This window comes from Saccostrea cucullata, unplaced genomic scaffold (assembly GCF_032062105.1).
Source record: "Saccostrea cucullata isolate Sc308-1 unplaced genomic scaffold, CSIRO_AGI_Scuc_v1 ctg286, whole genome shotgun sequence".
Classification (NCBI taxonomy): Eukaryota; Metazoa; Mollusca; class Bivalvia; order Ostreida; family Ostreidae; genus Saccostrea; species Saccostrea cuccullata.
In genome coordinates this window covers 327,285-342,570 of record NW_026929666.1, presented here as the reverse complement: position 1 = coordinate 342,570, position 15,286 = coordinate 327,285, and the positions used below count along the sequence as shown (strand labels likewise).

Below are 15,286 nucleotides of genomic sequence, written 5' to 3'. Positions count from 1 at the left end.
ATCAACAGGATCATTTACATACTGATGTTGACATTTGAAATAATTAATACCATACATTTTTTTCTGTCCAAAAAAATATTAACAAGTCCAATTTTTTAATCAATTTGAAAAAATGTATCCATTCTTACTTATAGTGCATGTGTTCAAGTTTAATTACCTTTAAAAATCCCTTATCTGAGGATTAATACAATTATTGATCTGTTTGTTTACATGAAATATATATTACCTCACTCCAGTGTAGAAATGTGACAAATTAACACTAATAAGAACCGGGGTAGGTTATGTAACTTGCTTGTTCTATTACCTGGAAGTGAGGAATTACAACATATTGAGCTCAACTAAACTTATAAATTATGAAAACTTACAGGATTCTTGTTAATTAACACACATAAATATACAGTGATATATGTAATAACCATCAATTCCAAGTTTATCAGGATGAATATGTGTTTTGACCTAGAAGCTTGACAATTTTAACCTTGAATTTAGCTTTTGAGTAAAAGAGACAGGGCTTTCATTTTTTTCTTTTCTTTCTTTCCTCTTAATTTGTGCATTACCCCAATGTTTTATAGTGGATTTACAAGACAAGAAAAACTTGTACAGAAGTTATTTTTCTTTGTTAGGTCAATTACATGTAGCAAAACACAATGTTTTCCCCCTAATATATCATTTAACACTTTAAGGAGGAACAGGACCTTGAGCTGAAAAATTCCTGTAAATGATTTTTTTCCGTACTTTTTATATTACTAATTTAATAATATGAATGAACATTTTAAAATGATCCTGTCATGAAATTTCTTGACTTATTTAAAAGATATCACCTCACAAATATCACCTTATATACTAGGTATTTGTACAGTTTTGATACTTCATGTTTACGGGTCCATTACGGAGTCCATATAATGCAAATTTTTATGCACAATTAATAAATATGTTAGATAACACTTAATACTCAAATATTTCAGAATATTCATTGTGTTTAAATTATCTGAAAGCATTTGTTTTAATTTCAGATAGATATTTGGGATAATTTCTGCATTTTTCAAGGCAGCTTCAACAACAAAACCTCATTTTGGAAAAAATTCTGTCAATAAATATTGCTAAATTTACGATTGAATGTCATTCATTCATTGTAATTATTAACTGCATAAATATTGCAGGGTCAAACTTACCTCAATGTCGCACAAGACATCTTTGATTTAGACGTAACTTAAGCATGATAAAAACGATTCACGTTTACATTTTCCGAGTGCAGGATATCAATTGTGAGTCGTCACACGAAAACATTAACATGCACAATTATCTAAATACTAAAGAGAATAAATTTCTGCTACAAAAAAATCTGCTTCAGAAATTTATCACGATACATTGATTGTGACCTGTTTATTATGAAATAAAACTGATCATGATTGGTGTAGCTAATGTGTGTACTTGATCTCGCTGCACTGAGAATTCAAACACTACTACTATGACGTAACTGACGCCAGACTGCAGGGTAAAGAGAAACGGCTGTTTAAATTTGGCAGTTTCACAATATCTATAATGTTGGTAAGATCTTTAAAAATTTTATATATATATATTCTTAAAAAATAAATGTTTAACAAAGCAATTTTAGAATAAAATTACACAAGAACTGTTGATTTTAACAACGTTAACATGTACATCAGCATCGACTATGACGTAATCTGTCTTTTGAGTCATGTGGCATGTGTCCTGTCTCCCCTTAAAATCTGTTCATGTTCATTATGTTTTCTTCAATATCTCATACTAAAGCAGGAATGGTACAAATTTGTCTGAAAGCGTTTGAAGTTTTAATCAGGCAAAATTTGTTTTGTTCCTGTTCATGTGTTTCTGGAGTATAATACACTGATAAAGCAAGAATTATGCAGACACATTTAATATATATAAAAAAAATTACATAACTAATACAAATACTGAGTAGGAGAAAATTGGTTTTAGGTAAATTCAAATTCACATCAAAATGCCATATAACACGTCACATAATTCTATTTTCCTTAGAGAGGTAGACAAGTTTTTCATCCCTGTCTACTTCCACATAATTCATACACATCTCGCCAATAAATCTTATCAATGCATTCATGCATTTAAAGTTATGTTTTCAAAAGTCAATCAAACACAATCAAACTTGTTAAAGGTCATGATTGATGAATCCCCGATTTATTGAACTACAGAGAGCAGACGAGTGCGCGCAAAGTCACTACTATTCATCAAATCCATGCAGTTAAACACAGATTTCTTCACTTGACCTAGACAGAGGAAAGCAATGTAAAGTACTTTCATTCCCTACTAAGATTTTTAATCATACCTATATCTCTGAGTTATTTTGAGATGAATGATCACTTGTCGTCCTACAGTCCCGAATCTCCTCCGTCAACAAGTCGTCTTCTGACGTCACGTCGGTAAGTGATTGAAACGCTTTACAGCAAGGTGAAAATGTTTTTAAAAATCAAGCGTCAAAAATACATGGAAAAATAGTTTTAAACATTAACTGGAAGACCGTTGAATTTCCGGAAAATACCAAGAAAAAATAAATCCAAAAAATAAATATAATTAGTTTCAAAAAATAAAAAAAGAAAATTAAAAATCAAATTAATTTAAAAAGTAAGTAGATAAAAGAGGATTCTTTAAAAATATGAAAAAAGCCACAACAACATTTCACACATCAATACAGTATCTGACTATCTGATCCTGCCACTGATTTCTGAGAAAATTTTATAGGGCAACTTGCTGTTTAAGACCAGAGAGGACATTTAATTTAAAACAAAAAGGAAGAAATACGCTGTTCAATTATTCATTTTTTCAAGTTAAAACGAAAGAACATTGTTCGCTGCACATGTTAAATTTAGAATGCGCATCCACTTCCTTTAATTATGTGATGGTTGCATGACAATTCTAGCAAAAATCAATGTATTTACTTTAAATATGTACTCTACACAGATTGAAAATAAAAAGTAACAATACTTAAAAGGGTTGAGGTAAAACTTTCACAATATAATTTACTTGGGAAAAGAATAGAGACTTACAAAGACTAGTGAAGACCATTGGCGTCGGCATTGGCGTTGAAAGGGGGGGGGGGGGCTAAGTGTAAAAAAAAAAAATTTGTACCTTCAAAAATGTCCATTTCCCAAACACGAAAATCCTATTTCGTGGGGGGGGGGGGGGGGGGGGGGGAAGGGGGGGGTAGGTTCAAACTTCAGTACAAAATTTTTTTCCAAACACCACCACTTTCTCCATTTTTAATCTATTTTAAAACGTATCTGTGGAAAGTGGGGGGGGGGGGGGGGGCTAAACCTACGAAGATATGTTCAATGTCTATACTAAGTATATATTTGGAATAAAAGTGGGGGGGCTAAGCCCCCCCTAGCCCTCCCGGTTCCGACGCCTATGAAGACTATTCAATCTTCCATGCTCAATTTTCAAAGTTTGTACTAGAAAACAATTGTTTAAAAATAGGTAAAGCGTCTTTGACAAATTGATTTTTTATTATTTAATGGCATAATATGCTATTGAAAGAAATATTATTTTTAAGTTGATTGATTTTACTCCCTTTGTTAAGATTACTGTAAACCAACTTTTATTAGCGTGCGAGAAATTTTCGCGAAGTTCGCGAGAGCCTCGTCAACGTGAATATTTCTCATTGCAAACCGGTCCTTAGAGTGTTATGTGTCTATAAATAACAGATCCAAAAAGGCTTGATCGCACAAATGAATCGTCGCGAACTAGTTTACCCCTGCTAAATCGCGAAATAAAGTTGTCGCGAATAAAAGTTGGTTTACAGTATACATAATGCAGGTGCCATTCACGTCTTGGATACAACGTAAACCCGCAATTTTTTATTAACGTCACAACTATTGTAACATCATTTATGTGTGACACGTGTGACGTTACGTTATTTGTCAATTCAAAAATTTACGCTGGCAGCGAAAGGGTTAAATGGAGAAATACTTTATGAAAATCACATGTAACCATAAACATTTGCCAAATCATAAGAGGGAGCACAGAATGGGTATAGCTATACAAGGTCTACATGGGATGCTTGTTCCCCCATTGCACCCAATTGCTCCGAATTGATTTTCTCTGCTCCTGATTTGCTTTCATTTTTTCAATGGAATTTACTTGATTACTGTCTGTTAATTATCCACAAAGTTAAAAAAGAGAAGAAAATTAATCAAAGAAAAGACAAATGTTCAGATTCATATATTCATATTAATTTTCTTACATGTAATAAAGAACAGCTAGTGGGAGGGGGAACAGGAAGGGGACATCTAACAACTATATAAAAATAACAAAACGTCCAAAAGTCATTTGAAAATCACAAAAACAAAATAGTATTGGTTGAACTTAATACATGTATTCAATAAAATACATTTACATATCACAGTCATTATGATTTATACATGAACATGTATTTAATGTAAAAAGTTTTTAAAATTTTGAGTTTCAATCTACAGAACATTTAATTAGAACTTAGGGTAAACACGCAAGTGTAAAAAAAACTCCCAATTTTTACTTTACTGCAAAAATGTAATCAATATCCCACATCAGGGATATGGATCTATGATTATTTAGTCTGAAAAAGAGAGAGTCCTCAGAATTGCAATGAACAAATTGTGCAGCATGTAAACTTTTTCATGGTCATTTTTATTTTAAATGCCATTTTTTATTAACCCCATAAGTTGGAATTGTGGAGATGTTTACTCCTTGAAATTATGATCTATTTCATAAAGTTGGACTCTGATATCTAAAACACCACAATACTGAATACAAAAGAAAGTGAGCAGCACCTATCACACAACAAGTGAAATAATTCAACAATCAGGAAAAAATAAATATGTATACTTGTATCTGATTTACATACAAATTAAAACACTTCAAGTCAATTGGTTCCCATGTGAATAGGTTATCATACATTTCATCAACATATTTCTGCACTTCGATATATTAAAATATCATTCAAAATGAGAGTTTTAATTACCAGATATACTGAACATGTAACTGGCAAAGGTATCACTGATTCACATAATATATTATGCACAAAATGATATATATAATGCATTGAGTGTTGGCATGATTCAAAACATAAAATCTCATCACTATAAACTAAATCAAAATGACCAGGTCACATTTTTATGTCAAAAAGAGAGCAGATTACAACTGTATACATTATCAAGAATATTTTCTCTCTCCATCTGTTAGTAAGTCCCTGGATATCAACAGTCTCATTATTTCATTTGTTCCTGAAAGAGAAAAGGTGTCTTTAATTAATTTCAAACAAGCATATTTCTCATGAATAATTTCAGTTATCAGTTGTCTGATAGATGGGACGTCAAACAAACAATGTCGACTTTTAGAAATATCTGAGAATAGCCGGGCTATGAAATAGAAATGGATTACTTATTGTACCGTAATAAGTTTGGGAGACAATTCTAGGCTTTTTAGCTTTATACAGAAAGTACAAAGTTAATGCTAAGAAAAAAAATTATTACAAGGAAAGGGGTGCATCCCTCATAAATCTTCCAATGAATAGCTTTTCCCCATGAACTATTGCCAGGAAGTAGATGAAAATGTTTATCAATTGAAAGCCATAAATTACCTTCTAAGATTTGGTGTACCCTAATGTCCCTGACATACTGCTGTATAGCATAGTCTTTCAGATAACCATATCCACCATGCAGTTGTAAAGCTTCATTACAAATCTAGAGAAATAAATGTTAGACAGAATTAGTACTTGGGAGGTATCTTGTTCAAATACAACAAAATAGTAATTTTATATAAACAAATGCTTGTCATAATCAATACAATTAAAATGCTTATTCATTTCAACCCCCCCCCCCCCTTTCTCGCACGTGTGCATATTTAAAATAGGATGAGTTAAAGATGGAATTCTTTAATACAAACGCTTCTGGGCAAATTCAAAATTAATAGGTAGAATTTTCTGTATGTATAACCATATCATGAAAAAGGACAAAAATAGTCCTGCAAACAGCATGTTTGTTTCTCCAATTATGGTCCATAGAGATATAAAATTGTAAAAAAAAAAAAAAAAAAAAAAAAAAAAAAAAAAATTATTTTTACATGTCAGGGAAGATATTTGTGTTTCTTGACCATTTGTGTATAAAATTTCCCCTTAACAACTGTTTTAAGCTTTGTTTTCACTCCTAGTCAAGTTTCAAACATGAATTCATAATTTTTAAACCAAAAACGCTATGCACTGACTATCTGTTAGTATGTTGAGTTTACTGTCAAGTTATTTTTTCCTACGGTGAAAATACTAAACATATTGGGTAAATTAAAAAAAATACATGTACAGTAAAACTCGTTTAGTACGAACACGGATATTGGGAATTCATGGATCCCCAGCTATATAAATTCAATGAATTTCTTATATGGTTATAACGATTTACGGATATAGCGAAGTAATTTCATAGGTCCCAGCGACTTTGTTATAACCGAGTTTTGCTGTATGTGGTAAAATTAAAGCAATATGAACTGCATGTTTGACATCGGAATTTTTTTTTGCAAATTTGTAATTTACTATTTCAATGTCATAAAAATTGAACATTTATAAACTTCTGTTGTTCATTAACACATTAATGGAAGAACTTTTTAAAGCTTTGATTGAAGCAAAATTGCATTATTGTCGTCCTGTACAATAATCATTTCTTATACAATACTCTACATTTGATTGTACAAAAATATTTCTTTTGAAATGTTTTTAAAGTTTATTCTGGTCTTATTGATCAAAAGGGTTTAAATTAAATACAAATTAATCATAATAACACATTTTACCACAAAAATAAAATTCTCAAAAATGCAGCTCATATTGCTTTAAGCAGAAAGCCGGAAAAAGTCCTGGAAACAAAAAACCCGGGAGATGGTCTTTTTTCACTCATATTGAGATGCCACCACTTGCCAGTGGAGTTGCTAAATCTTAAAACTGCACTTGGCACTCAGGGCAACTGAGCAGTATGTACCAGTAGTACAATTCTCAGTTAAAAGTGGACTTTCAGTAAGGCGTGCCATTCTTGACATTACATATAATTTACACAGCTTTCATTCATTGTTAAAATAAACATAGGATAGAAATGCGGGCGAATGTTAAGAGTGTAGCCAATATCTAATAAAAGCATCTCATACGGCGAAGACGTGTCACTTACGTTGTCTCATCATTGGCAACAACAATTTCAACTTCCTGATGTTATTAATTTCTTCACCAATGAGAATCTATTTGCCATTTGACAGACATTAATTACGTAGCACCAAGAATGCCAAGTCCAAGGTTAACTGAGAATTGTACTAAGAGATCTATTTTGTGTCAGCACCTATGATAGACAGGACTGCGGCTTATAGGGTCTCCTCTGAAAAAACAGTTTTCACCTTCCACAGTGGGATTTGAACCTTTGACGTTAGAATCATCTCATTATTCCGGAACTCTTGATCAAACACTTTAAACCCTGTACCAAGCAAATGACTACAACCAGGGAGAAAAAAATATAATAAAACTTAATTATAATTTAGGAGAATCATTAAGTCTGTTACTTTTGAGCATTCTTCTGTAGCAAAATATTTGGCCATGGAACACAAGGACACTTTCTCTGGCCAGTCCTCATCCAGGGCTTTGGCAGCCATTCTGACTATGTTTCTTGAGGTTACAAGTTTTGTGGCCATTTCTGCCAATGTGAATTGGAGATGCTGAAAAAAATATTACAAGTATGACTTATGCTTAAAATATGATTGGTGAGCTATACACCTTTTTTTTTTAAATATTTGATTTTGAAAAATTTTATTTTCACATTGAAATAATTTTGTAACAGACATTCAAAAATAAAATCCAATTACACTTACTCTTCTTTAAACTTTCTAATCATACTGCCTGTGTTAAGCATGAAACTCTAACTTAATTCCTTTTTACCTGGAAACTGTCCAATGTCTTTCCAAACTGTTTTCTGACTTTGAGATGATCCCTAGCAAGTTCAAGGCTAGATTGTGCAGCCCCTAATGAGCACGAAGCTGTAAACATACACTAATGAATTTTTTAAAATGCTCCAAAGTAAATAAATTGAAGTGGAAAAGTCATCATCACAAAAACTTGTTCAGATACTGCCAGATATTGTCTAGATACTGCCATGTCTCATCTCAGCTCTGAGCCTCTCTATTTTCTGTGGTACATCAATTTTCATCATCTTGAACAAATGTACAAGTTTCACAAAAGCTGACACCCCCCCCCCCCACTCCAAAATGATATCAATAAGCACTAATTTAGGAAATTCATGTTCTTGAAATCTTCATAAAAGAGCATCGGTAACTTTCAAAAGTAAAAGGACAGGAATGAGCTGTGACTTCATCTGTCATAACTCTATTTGCTATTACCTATGTTGATCCTTCCTCCATTCAAACCTCTCATGGCAATCTTAAATCCATCCCCCAGCTCCCCTATCAGATTTGAAGCAGGTACCTCACAATCCTCGAAAATAACAGCTCGGGTAGGTTGGGAGTTCCAGCCCACCTGAAAAAAAAGTTACACTGTAGAGAAAACTTAGTCATATGTGTGAAAACTGAATTACAATGGAGTAGCAAAAAACACTTTTGATCTAGCTCATTATTGCATATAATACACAAATCAAATATTTCTTACTTACTATAAAATCACTTTTAGATACCATTAGGAAATAATAAATATATTACTTTGAAAACAAAATAATTAATTTTCATATTTTATCGCATTTTCAAGAGTTAGCTCCCTTAACACAATGCTTAATGTATATTTTGCATGTAAAAAAAAAGTAAATTCCCTTCACTTTTCTTTGAGTGGATAACAAGTTAATGGGGATTTTATGAATGTGATAGGTAAAAAGTATATACACAAGATGTTTGCTGATGTACTTGATTTAGCAGAAGCTTAATTCTTACCACCAGGCATTAAACAGAATACAACGCCAAATCTAATACAGCTACAGTACCTTTAATACAAAGTTGTAAATGAAAATCAATACAAACCTTTTTCTCTTTTTTGCCAAAGGCTAACCCAGGAGACCCCTTTTCCACCAGCAGACAGGAGATTCCTTTAGGGCCCTGCTCCCCCGTTCTACACATGACTACATAAACATCAGTGTCCCCTCCCCCACTGATAAATGCCTGGAATCAGAGAGACTGTTCAGTGTTAAAGAGAGATACAAATTATTAAAAGAATAATTAAGATTAGATGCAAATAATTGAAAAGATATTACCATAATATTTCAATTTAATTACTTCAAAAATAGCATTGTCAGAATTTATTTTAACACGTACATATATAAAATTAAAACATTGCTGTGACGTCATGCCTTTGTTCTTGCAGTCTAAAAAGTTACCTGTAGCCGTCCGATAATAATAATTACCAGTCTGATAATATATTATCGGACGGCGATGATAACAAAATCGGACGGTATTTAAAAAACAGAAAATAAGAATGAAATAAAGGTTAGATGTATGTCCAGAAACCAAAAAAATACTAGGAGAAAAATTAGGGCAAAGCACAGGCACATGGAAATTAAGCTGCTACCAAAAAGTAAATCCATGAAAAAAATCGAACTAATCCTTCCTCAACAATAATACTTTCCACTCCTCTAAATAAGAGTCTGCAAATCTCCTAATTTTTTTTGTTTGTTCCCCGATGGCCGCTCTTTTAAAATGAAGGATTCTGAGAATTTCCACGATATGAACTTAAACTTCAGGATAAAAATCTGCACTTTTACTTTCCATGGTGATGGTTATAATATCACCCAAAAGTATGTCTGTTTCAATATCAATTTATGCACATAATAAATAAAAATTCCAAAATAAAAAAATGAATAAGAAAATAAATCTTCGCCACCGGTCCCTGTCCTGCTTAGCTAGACGACTGCCATTGAATGAATGAAGCGAAACAAGAGTTCACTCACTGTTTTTATTGTCTCATTTCTTTTGTCTACTTATTAGACGGGTAGAAAACAATGGATGCCCGAACTCCCATTGTGTTATTATTGGACTCCTTCAGGTAACTTTTGGACATTTAAATGGCAATGTTTTAAGTAAGATATATGCCTCATACTATTCTATATGTAAAATTATCAGACAGTTTTCGGCCCTAACGGGCCTCAAACAGTCTGATAATTTTACATATAGAACAGTATTCGGCATATATCCATTACTTATACATGTAGACATGCATAATATATAAATGTTATCAATGAGAGTAAATCATTGTAAACATTTATTTTCAAAAATCCAAAGAATGATTATTAAATAAATATGCATTATATACTAAAAAATTTCATAAAATACTTCCTCTAGATATCAATTCCAAATAGACAATTATTTCCCCAGAATTCATAATATGTGATGAAATCTCTCTAGTATAATGCTCACCTTTGATCCATTGAGTATAAATTTATCTCCCTGTCTTTTAGCCGTGGTGCTGAGGTTAGCTGCATCACTCCCATGGTTAGGCTCAGTCAAGCAGTAAGAGGCAAGTTTGTCCATAGAACCAAGCTCAGGAATCCATTTCTGTTGGAGGTCTTTGTTTCCAAATTCATCAATCATCCAGGCACACATACTGTGGTGGAAAGAAAGAGAGATAATATTGCATTGTATATAGAAGTGCATATAACTCATTATTGATAAAATTTCTAATCTATTAAAAGGTTCTTTTCCACAATTAATGTGTTAATTGTAAAAATAGTACATCCCAGAACAAACATGTACATGCACTTCATCTGGGATGCTAACTTATTTCCTTCAATACACTCAAATGATCAATATAATTCAAGAAGTGAATAAATAAATGTTGCATTACTTAGCATGTTGCTTAGCTATAGCTTTCGGTTATAGTTGATAAAAACCATGACACTGTGACCTACTTATGAATGCTTATATAAGCTGTGGTGCTGGCACACCCCTGAGACAATGCCTCAAATATCACTGATGCATCCATACGTCCTAACCCTGTCCCTCCATTTTCTTCTTTACAGTAAATAGCTCCGAATCCCAGTTCGGCAGCCTTCTTCATTGTATCTACTGGGAATATTTCCTATAGAGCAACAAATACACATTAATTACTCTCAAGTACAATACAAATTGTCATTGAATAAAAATGTTAGTTTATTATTGCTATGACTTGTTTGTAAATCTCTGATTCAATGAACATTGTTGAAAGTTATGATGCATTTTCCTTCAGAGTCATACAAGATTCTTGTATAATTATATAAACATATTTTATAGCAAATACATGACCTTTTATTTCTCTGATTGAATTAAAATTCTAGTTATTAAAGTTAATGTTTGCATTGCCTGACTTTTAATCGGCTCATTTATTATAGTGCAAAGTGCTGCTTGTCCCTGTGAGCTATTAAAACAATGCCTGCATGTACGTGTGAAGAGAAAATTTGGACTTTGCACATTGATCCAAATGAATTTTTCTGCAGTTATCTGTAGTCCCATAAACTTAAGTGAAATGCATCACACCACAGACTATGTTCTCGTGGTAACAAGATATTCCAAGAAAAAAATCCACTTGCCTTGATTTAAATAGATAATTTATATAGCAGATTATTAGAAAATTTAACACTTTTTTCATTTTGCACTTTTAAGACTTCAATTCGTTAATGCAACATATATACAAGTTGACACAATGTCATGTGACGTCAGAGTCTGTATGTAGCAAGTAGCACGTGCAGTATGACAAGCCCAAACTAAATTAAACAGGTTGGGACCAATCGCCCAAATGGGATGTAATAGTCCATTTGGGATATAATATCCCAAATGGGCTATAAATTTACAGTGCAAAAATTGGAAATTTTTATTTTGGCTATAAAAATCACAAATCCGTATCAGGGCACTTAAAAAGGAATAACTTTTGGTAAGCAAGTTTTTCTGCAACCCTACCGTTTGTAAGATTGATCCCCAAGAAGTTACGGAACTTCCGAGGGATCAATCTCCTAAACGATGGACATACAGGAAAACTTGTCAACCAAAAGTTATTCCTTTTTAAGTGTCCTGATGCGGATTTATGATATTTATAGCCAAAATAAAAATTTTCAATTTTTGCACTGTAAATTTATAGCCCGTTTGGGATATTATAATCCCAAATGGACTATTATATTCCATTTGGGCGATTGGTCCCAACCTGTTAAAACTGTCTCTGCTCGCCCTACTTGTCACACCATCAACATATTACCTACTGTTAAGTCAAGCAAAAATCAGAGTTGCCTAAAATTCTGTTTAAAATACAGAAAAAGAAGGACATGCAAGATAATGTACCTCTTCATCCCATTTAGCCATGTTAGGATATAACTCATTTCTAGCAAAGTCTGTTGCAACTTTCTGTATCTGTTTTTGTTCATCTGTTAATCCTAGCGAAGCTATATTAAAAGAAATGTAAAGTTGCATTATACACAATGAAAACAAAATCTATGACATTTGTATGCACTGTCAGATTCACTATATTTTCTTATAAAAGGCAACTTCTTGATCAGTTAACATTAAAAGTAGGCTTAAAATAGATTACGATTAACACAGCTTCCATCGACCCATATTTCTCCAATACTTCTCATAGGATTCAAACTTCTGGTCCGAGAATTACATAAAACATTTTTCAATAACATAGGAAAAAGAGCACCAAAGACCCAGATTTTGACATCATTTCCTGGTTGAACAAGATGAAGCAGAGTAATAAATGGGTAGGCTTTACCTGATTGGCTGAATTGAGGTATGTAAATATTTTCATTTTAAAGTAAAAATATTAATGTTTTAAATAAATGATGGAATGTGGGAATATTACAAAAATTCTAGAAATACCAGGGGAGATTGTAGGAGTGGGGATTGATATTTTTGGCAGGGTGTCATTTACTGCCGATCTCTGTAAGTTCTAAATAACTGCAAATTTGACCTATAAACGCCGCGGAACGGTATATTTTTTTTCGTGTTTTTAATAAGTGCTTAGAACGAACTTTCAAATAATACCAGTGATTTGTTTGAACGGGAATTAGTAAATTACTTGGAGGGCAAAAGGTTTGTATAGAGTTCTATGGGAAATTAATTGGTACTCTTTTCCCTATAGAGACCCCATTTTTTAATAAGTAAAGTAAAGTGAAAGTCATGAAAAGTTATTTTTAGCAATTTATTTGAATATTGAAGACATTTCGAGAGAAAAATTAGCAAAAATTTGAATTATTTATCTGTGGAATTAGGGTTAGAGGTGATTTTGGGTCTTTTGTAGAGATTGGGGGGGGGGGGGGTTACAGAGGATGGAAATTGGTAAAACAATGTGTAGTAGACTTGGCCATAGGAGAAAGGTAAGTTAAGAAAATGTATCAGATTGATCTTCTAATAAATGTTTGTATGTATTCATAAATTTATGTATGTATTTTACATGTACATGTAATTGTGTATTTATATGATTTGCTATATATGTGTACTTTTGGAAGTGTAGGATGGTGGCCTGGTGTTAATTTTTGTTTAGTTTCTTATACGTCTGCACGTTTGGTATCTTTTCGAATAATTTATTCGGCCCTTAAAAGTGCGTTTCGTGGTGTTCATGTGAAAGGAGGTCATTTTCTGTCTTGACGTATCATGTCGGTAGTGTATGTGATCCTCTGGATTGCCCCCCTTTGACTGCGGGGGGATCTGTTTGTAGCTTTGTTGTTTCTATATTGTAGCTACACAAAGGTATGTGTTTTCCCTCTTTTTGCTCTTTGTTGTTCCATCAGGGTGACTCTCTGCAACTCATTTTCTACTGCTTTCCAGTTTTTGTACTTAGAGTTACTTCCCTTAGACTAGCTAACCAAATATGTAGAATTTCAACATGATATAATCTTAATTATTGTGACCTTAGGCTTCTGATTTTGTTTTCTTGAATTATTGGAATGGCATTACTGCATGTATCACATTTGACTTTTCTAATATTTACATGTAATTACATGTAAAATTGTAAAACATGTATTCCACCCTTGACGGATCCATTTTTTAAACATTCGGCCATGTAGAAGATATGTAATTTGGTAATTTTTCAGAAAACTTGAAAAATATTGCTGTTTTCTTTATGATTTATGCTTAATTTGACTAACTTTATTGATTTATTTTCATTTAAAGACTATAGAGGACTTTCATATTTCAGCTTCCTGGACCCGGGAGAGCTTGGTATCTGATCGGCGGGGGGCATTTTCTCTATATAAGAAGAAGATGGAGACTCGCTACCCACCCGATATATTTTGTCGGACAGATTTCTGTACATTGCAGGTAAATTTTTCATTTATTAACTATTCAGCCTCTTATTGTGGTGTACATTTTGGGGTTTTAAGTCAATTATTGCATTTCTTAATTTTTTACAAATTAATCTGAATTCCCCTTTTTAAAGCATGAAATTCAATAATGTAGATTATGGTTGTACTGTATAAGACTATCAGACACTGCACTTTCATATGTTATCAAAAGTATTAATTTTCTCTTGTCTGAATTAATTGTAAACAAATATAATAGGGGGCACCTGCTATTTCTCTAAGTGTCTTTCACTGGGGGGTGGGGAAACTTTTTTATATATACTTAAGCAACAGGAGGGGTTAGATAAGAATCATTTAGTATATCAGAGTCTCAAACAATTTACTTTTCATAAGCGTAAGAAAATTTCTATATCAGTCTTTTTAAAACCTTTTAATTTTGCTTAATTAATTATGATTTATCAAATTTTGGACCTTTTTTCTTTATTCTGGGTAGATTCCACCCCTATGAAAAAATTGACACAATTATGACTTTATATCATTTTATTAACATCAAAAAACAAAAGCATGTTATTTTATAAATATTTCATTCATTACAGTGACAACTGTATCCAGATTTCATCACAGGAATGAAAGTTTTTCACTCTTTGGAAAAGCACCTGCAGCAGGGAGGGGACATTCATTAAGATGGCCACAGATTCCAAGACACTGAAGTGACAGGCCTCAAATTTCATACATGTATATTGGTAAGTATAAGGTCTTTGAAAATTACAAAATTGACTAATTCTGGGATAGGTAAATATGTAAGTATAGGAAAAAGAGCACCAAAGACCCAGATTTTGACATCATTTCCTGGTTGAACAAGATGAAGCAGAGTAATAAATGGGTAGGCTTTACCTGATTGGCTGAATTGAGGTATGTAAATATTTTCATTTTAAAGTAAAAATATTAATGTTTTAAATAAATGATGGAATGTGGGAATATTACAAAAATTCTAGAAATACCAGGGGAGATTGTAGGAGTGGGGATTGATA

The 15,286-nt window shown here is 32.5% G+C and overlaps 1 protein-coding gene and 1 long non-coding RNA gene across 3 annotated transcripts; one reads left to right on the top strand and one right to left on the bottom strand.

Annotated features, from left to right (window-relative positions):
• Positions 1 to 4,510: 4,510 nt before the first annotated feature.
• LOC134281692 (isobutyryl-CoA dehydrogenase, mitochondrial-like) lies at positions 4,511 to 12,641 on the bottom strand. The gene is made up of 10 exons (XM_062764125.1): positions 12,545 to 12,641; positions 12,298 to 12,398; positions 10,899 to 11,068; positions 10,408 to 10,594; positions 9,019 to 9,156; positions 8,392 to 8,527; positions 7,934 to 8,031; positions 7,561 to 7,713; positions 5,615 to 5,717; positions 4,511 to 5,258 (listed from the first exon to the last, which is right to left on the bottom strand). The coding sequence occupies exons 1-10, from the start codon at positions 12,639 to 12,641 to the stop codon at positions 5,188 to 5,190; spliced, it is 1,254 nt and encodes a 417-aa protein (XP_062620109.1). The 3' UTR covers positions 4,511 to 5,187.
• Positions 12,642 to 12,644: 3 nt separating this feature from the next.
• On the top strand, positions 12,645 to 15,194 carry LOC134281702 (uncharacterized). 2 transcript variants are annotated; one of them, XR_009995144.1, is made up of 3 exons: positions 12,645 to 12,745; positions 14,153 to 14,274; positions 14,852 to 15,194. It is a non-coding gene; the product is annotated as an uncharacterized LOC134281702 (long non-coding RNA). The 2 variants fall into 2 exon arrangements; XR_009995145.1 differs by lacking the exon at positions 12,645 to 12,745 and adding an exon at positions 12,882 to 13,047.
• Positions 15,195 to 15,286: the final 92 nt, after the last annotated feature.

Coding starts and splice junctions, on each gene's coding strand:
- LOC134281692 (XM_062764125.1), bottom strand. CDS start 12,641: ATGTTATTGAAAAATGTTTTATGTAATTCTCGGACCAGAAGTTTGAAT. Junction 12,399..12,544: donor CGATGGAAGCTGTGTTAATC/GTAATCTATTTT, acceptor CTTTTAATATAG/CTTCGCTAGGATTAACAGAT. Junction 8,528..9,018: donor TTGGCAAAAAAGAGAAAAAG/GTTTGTATTGAT, acceptor CTTTTTTTTCAG/GTGGGCTGGAACTCCCAACC.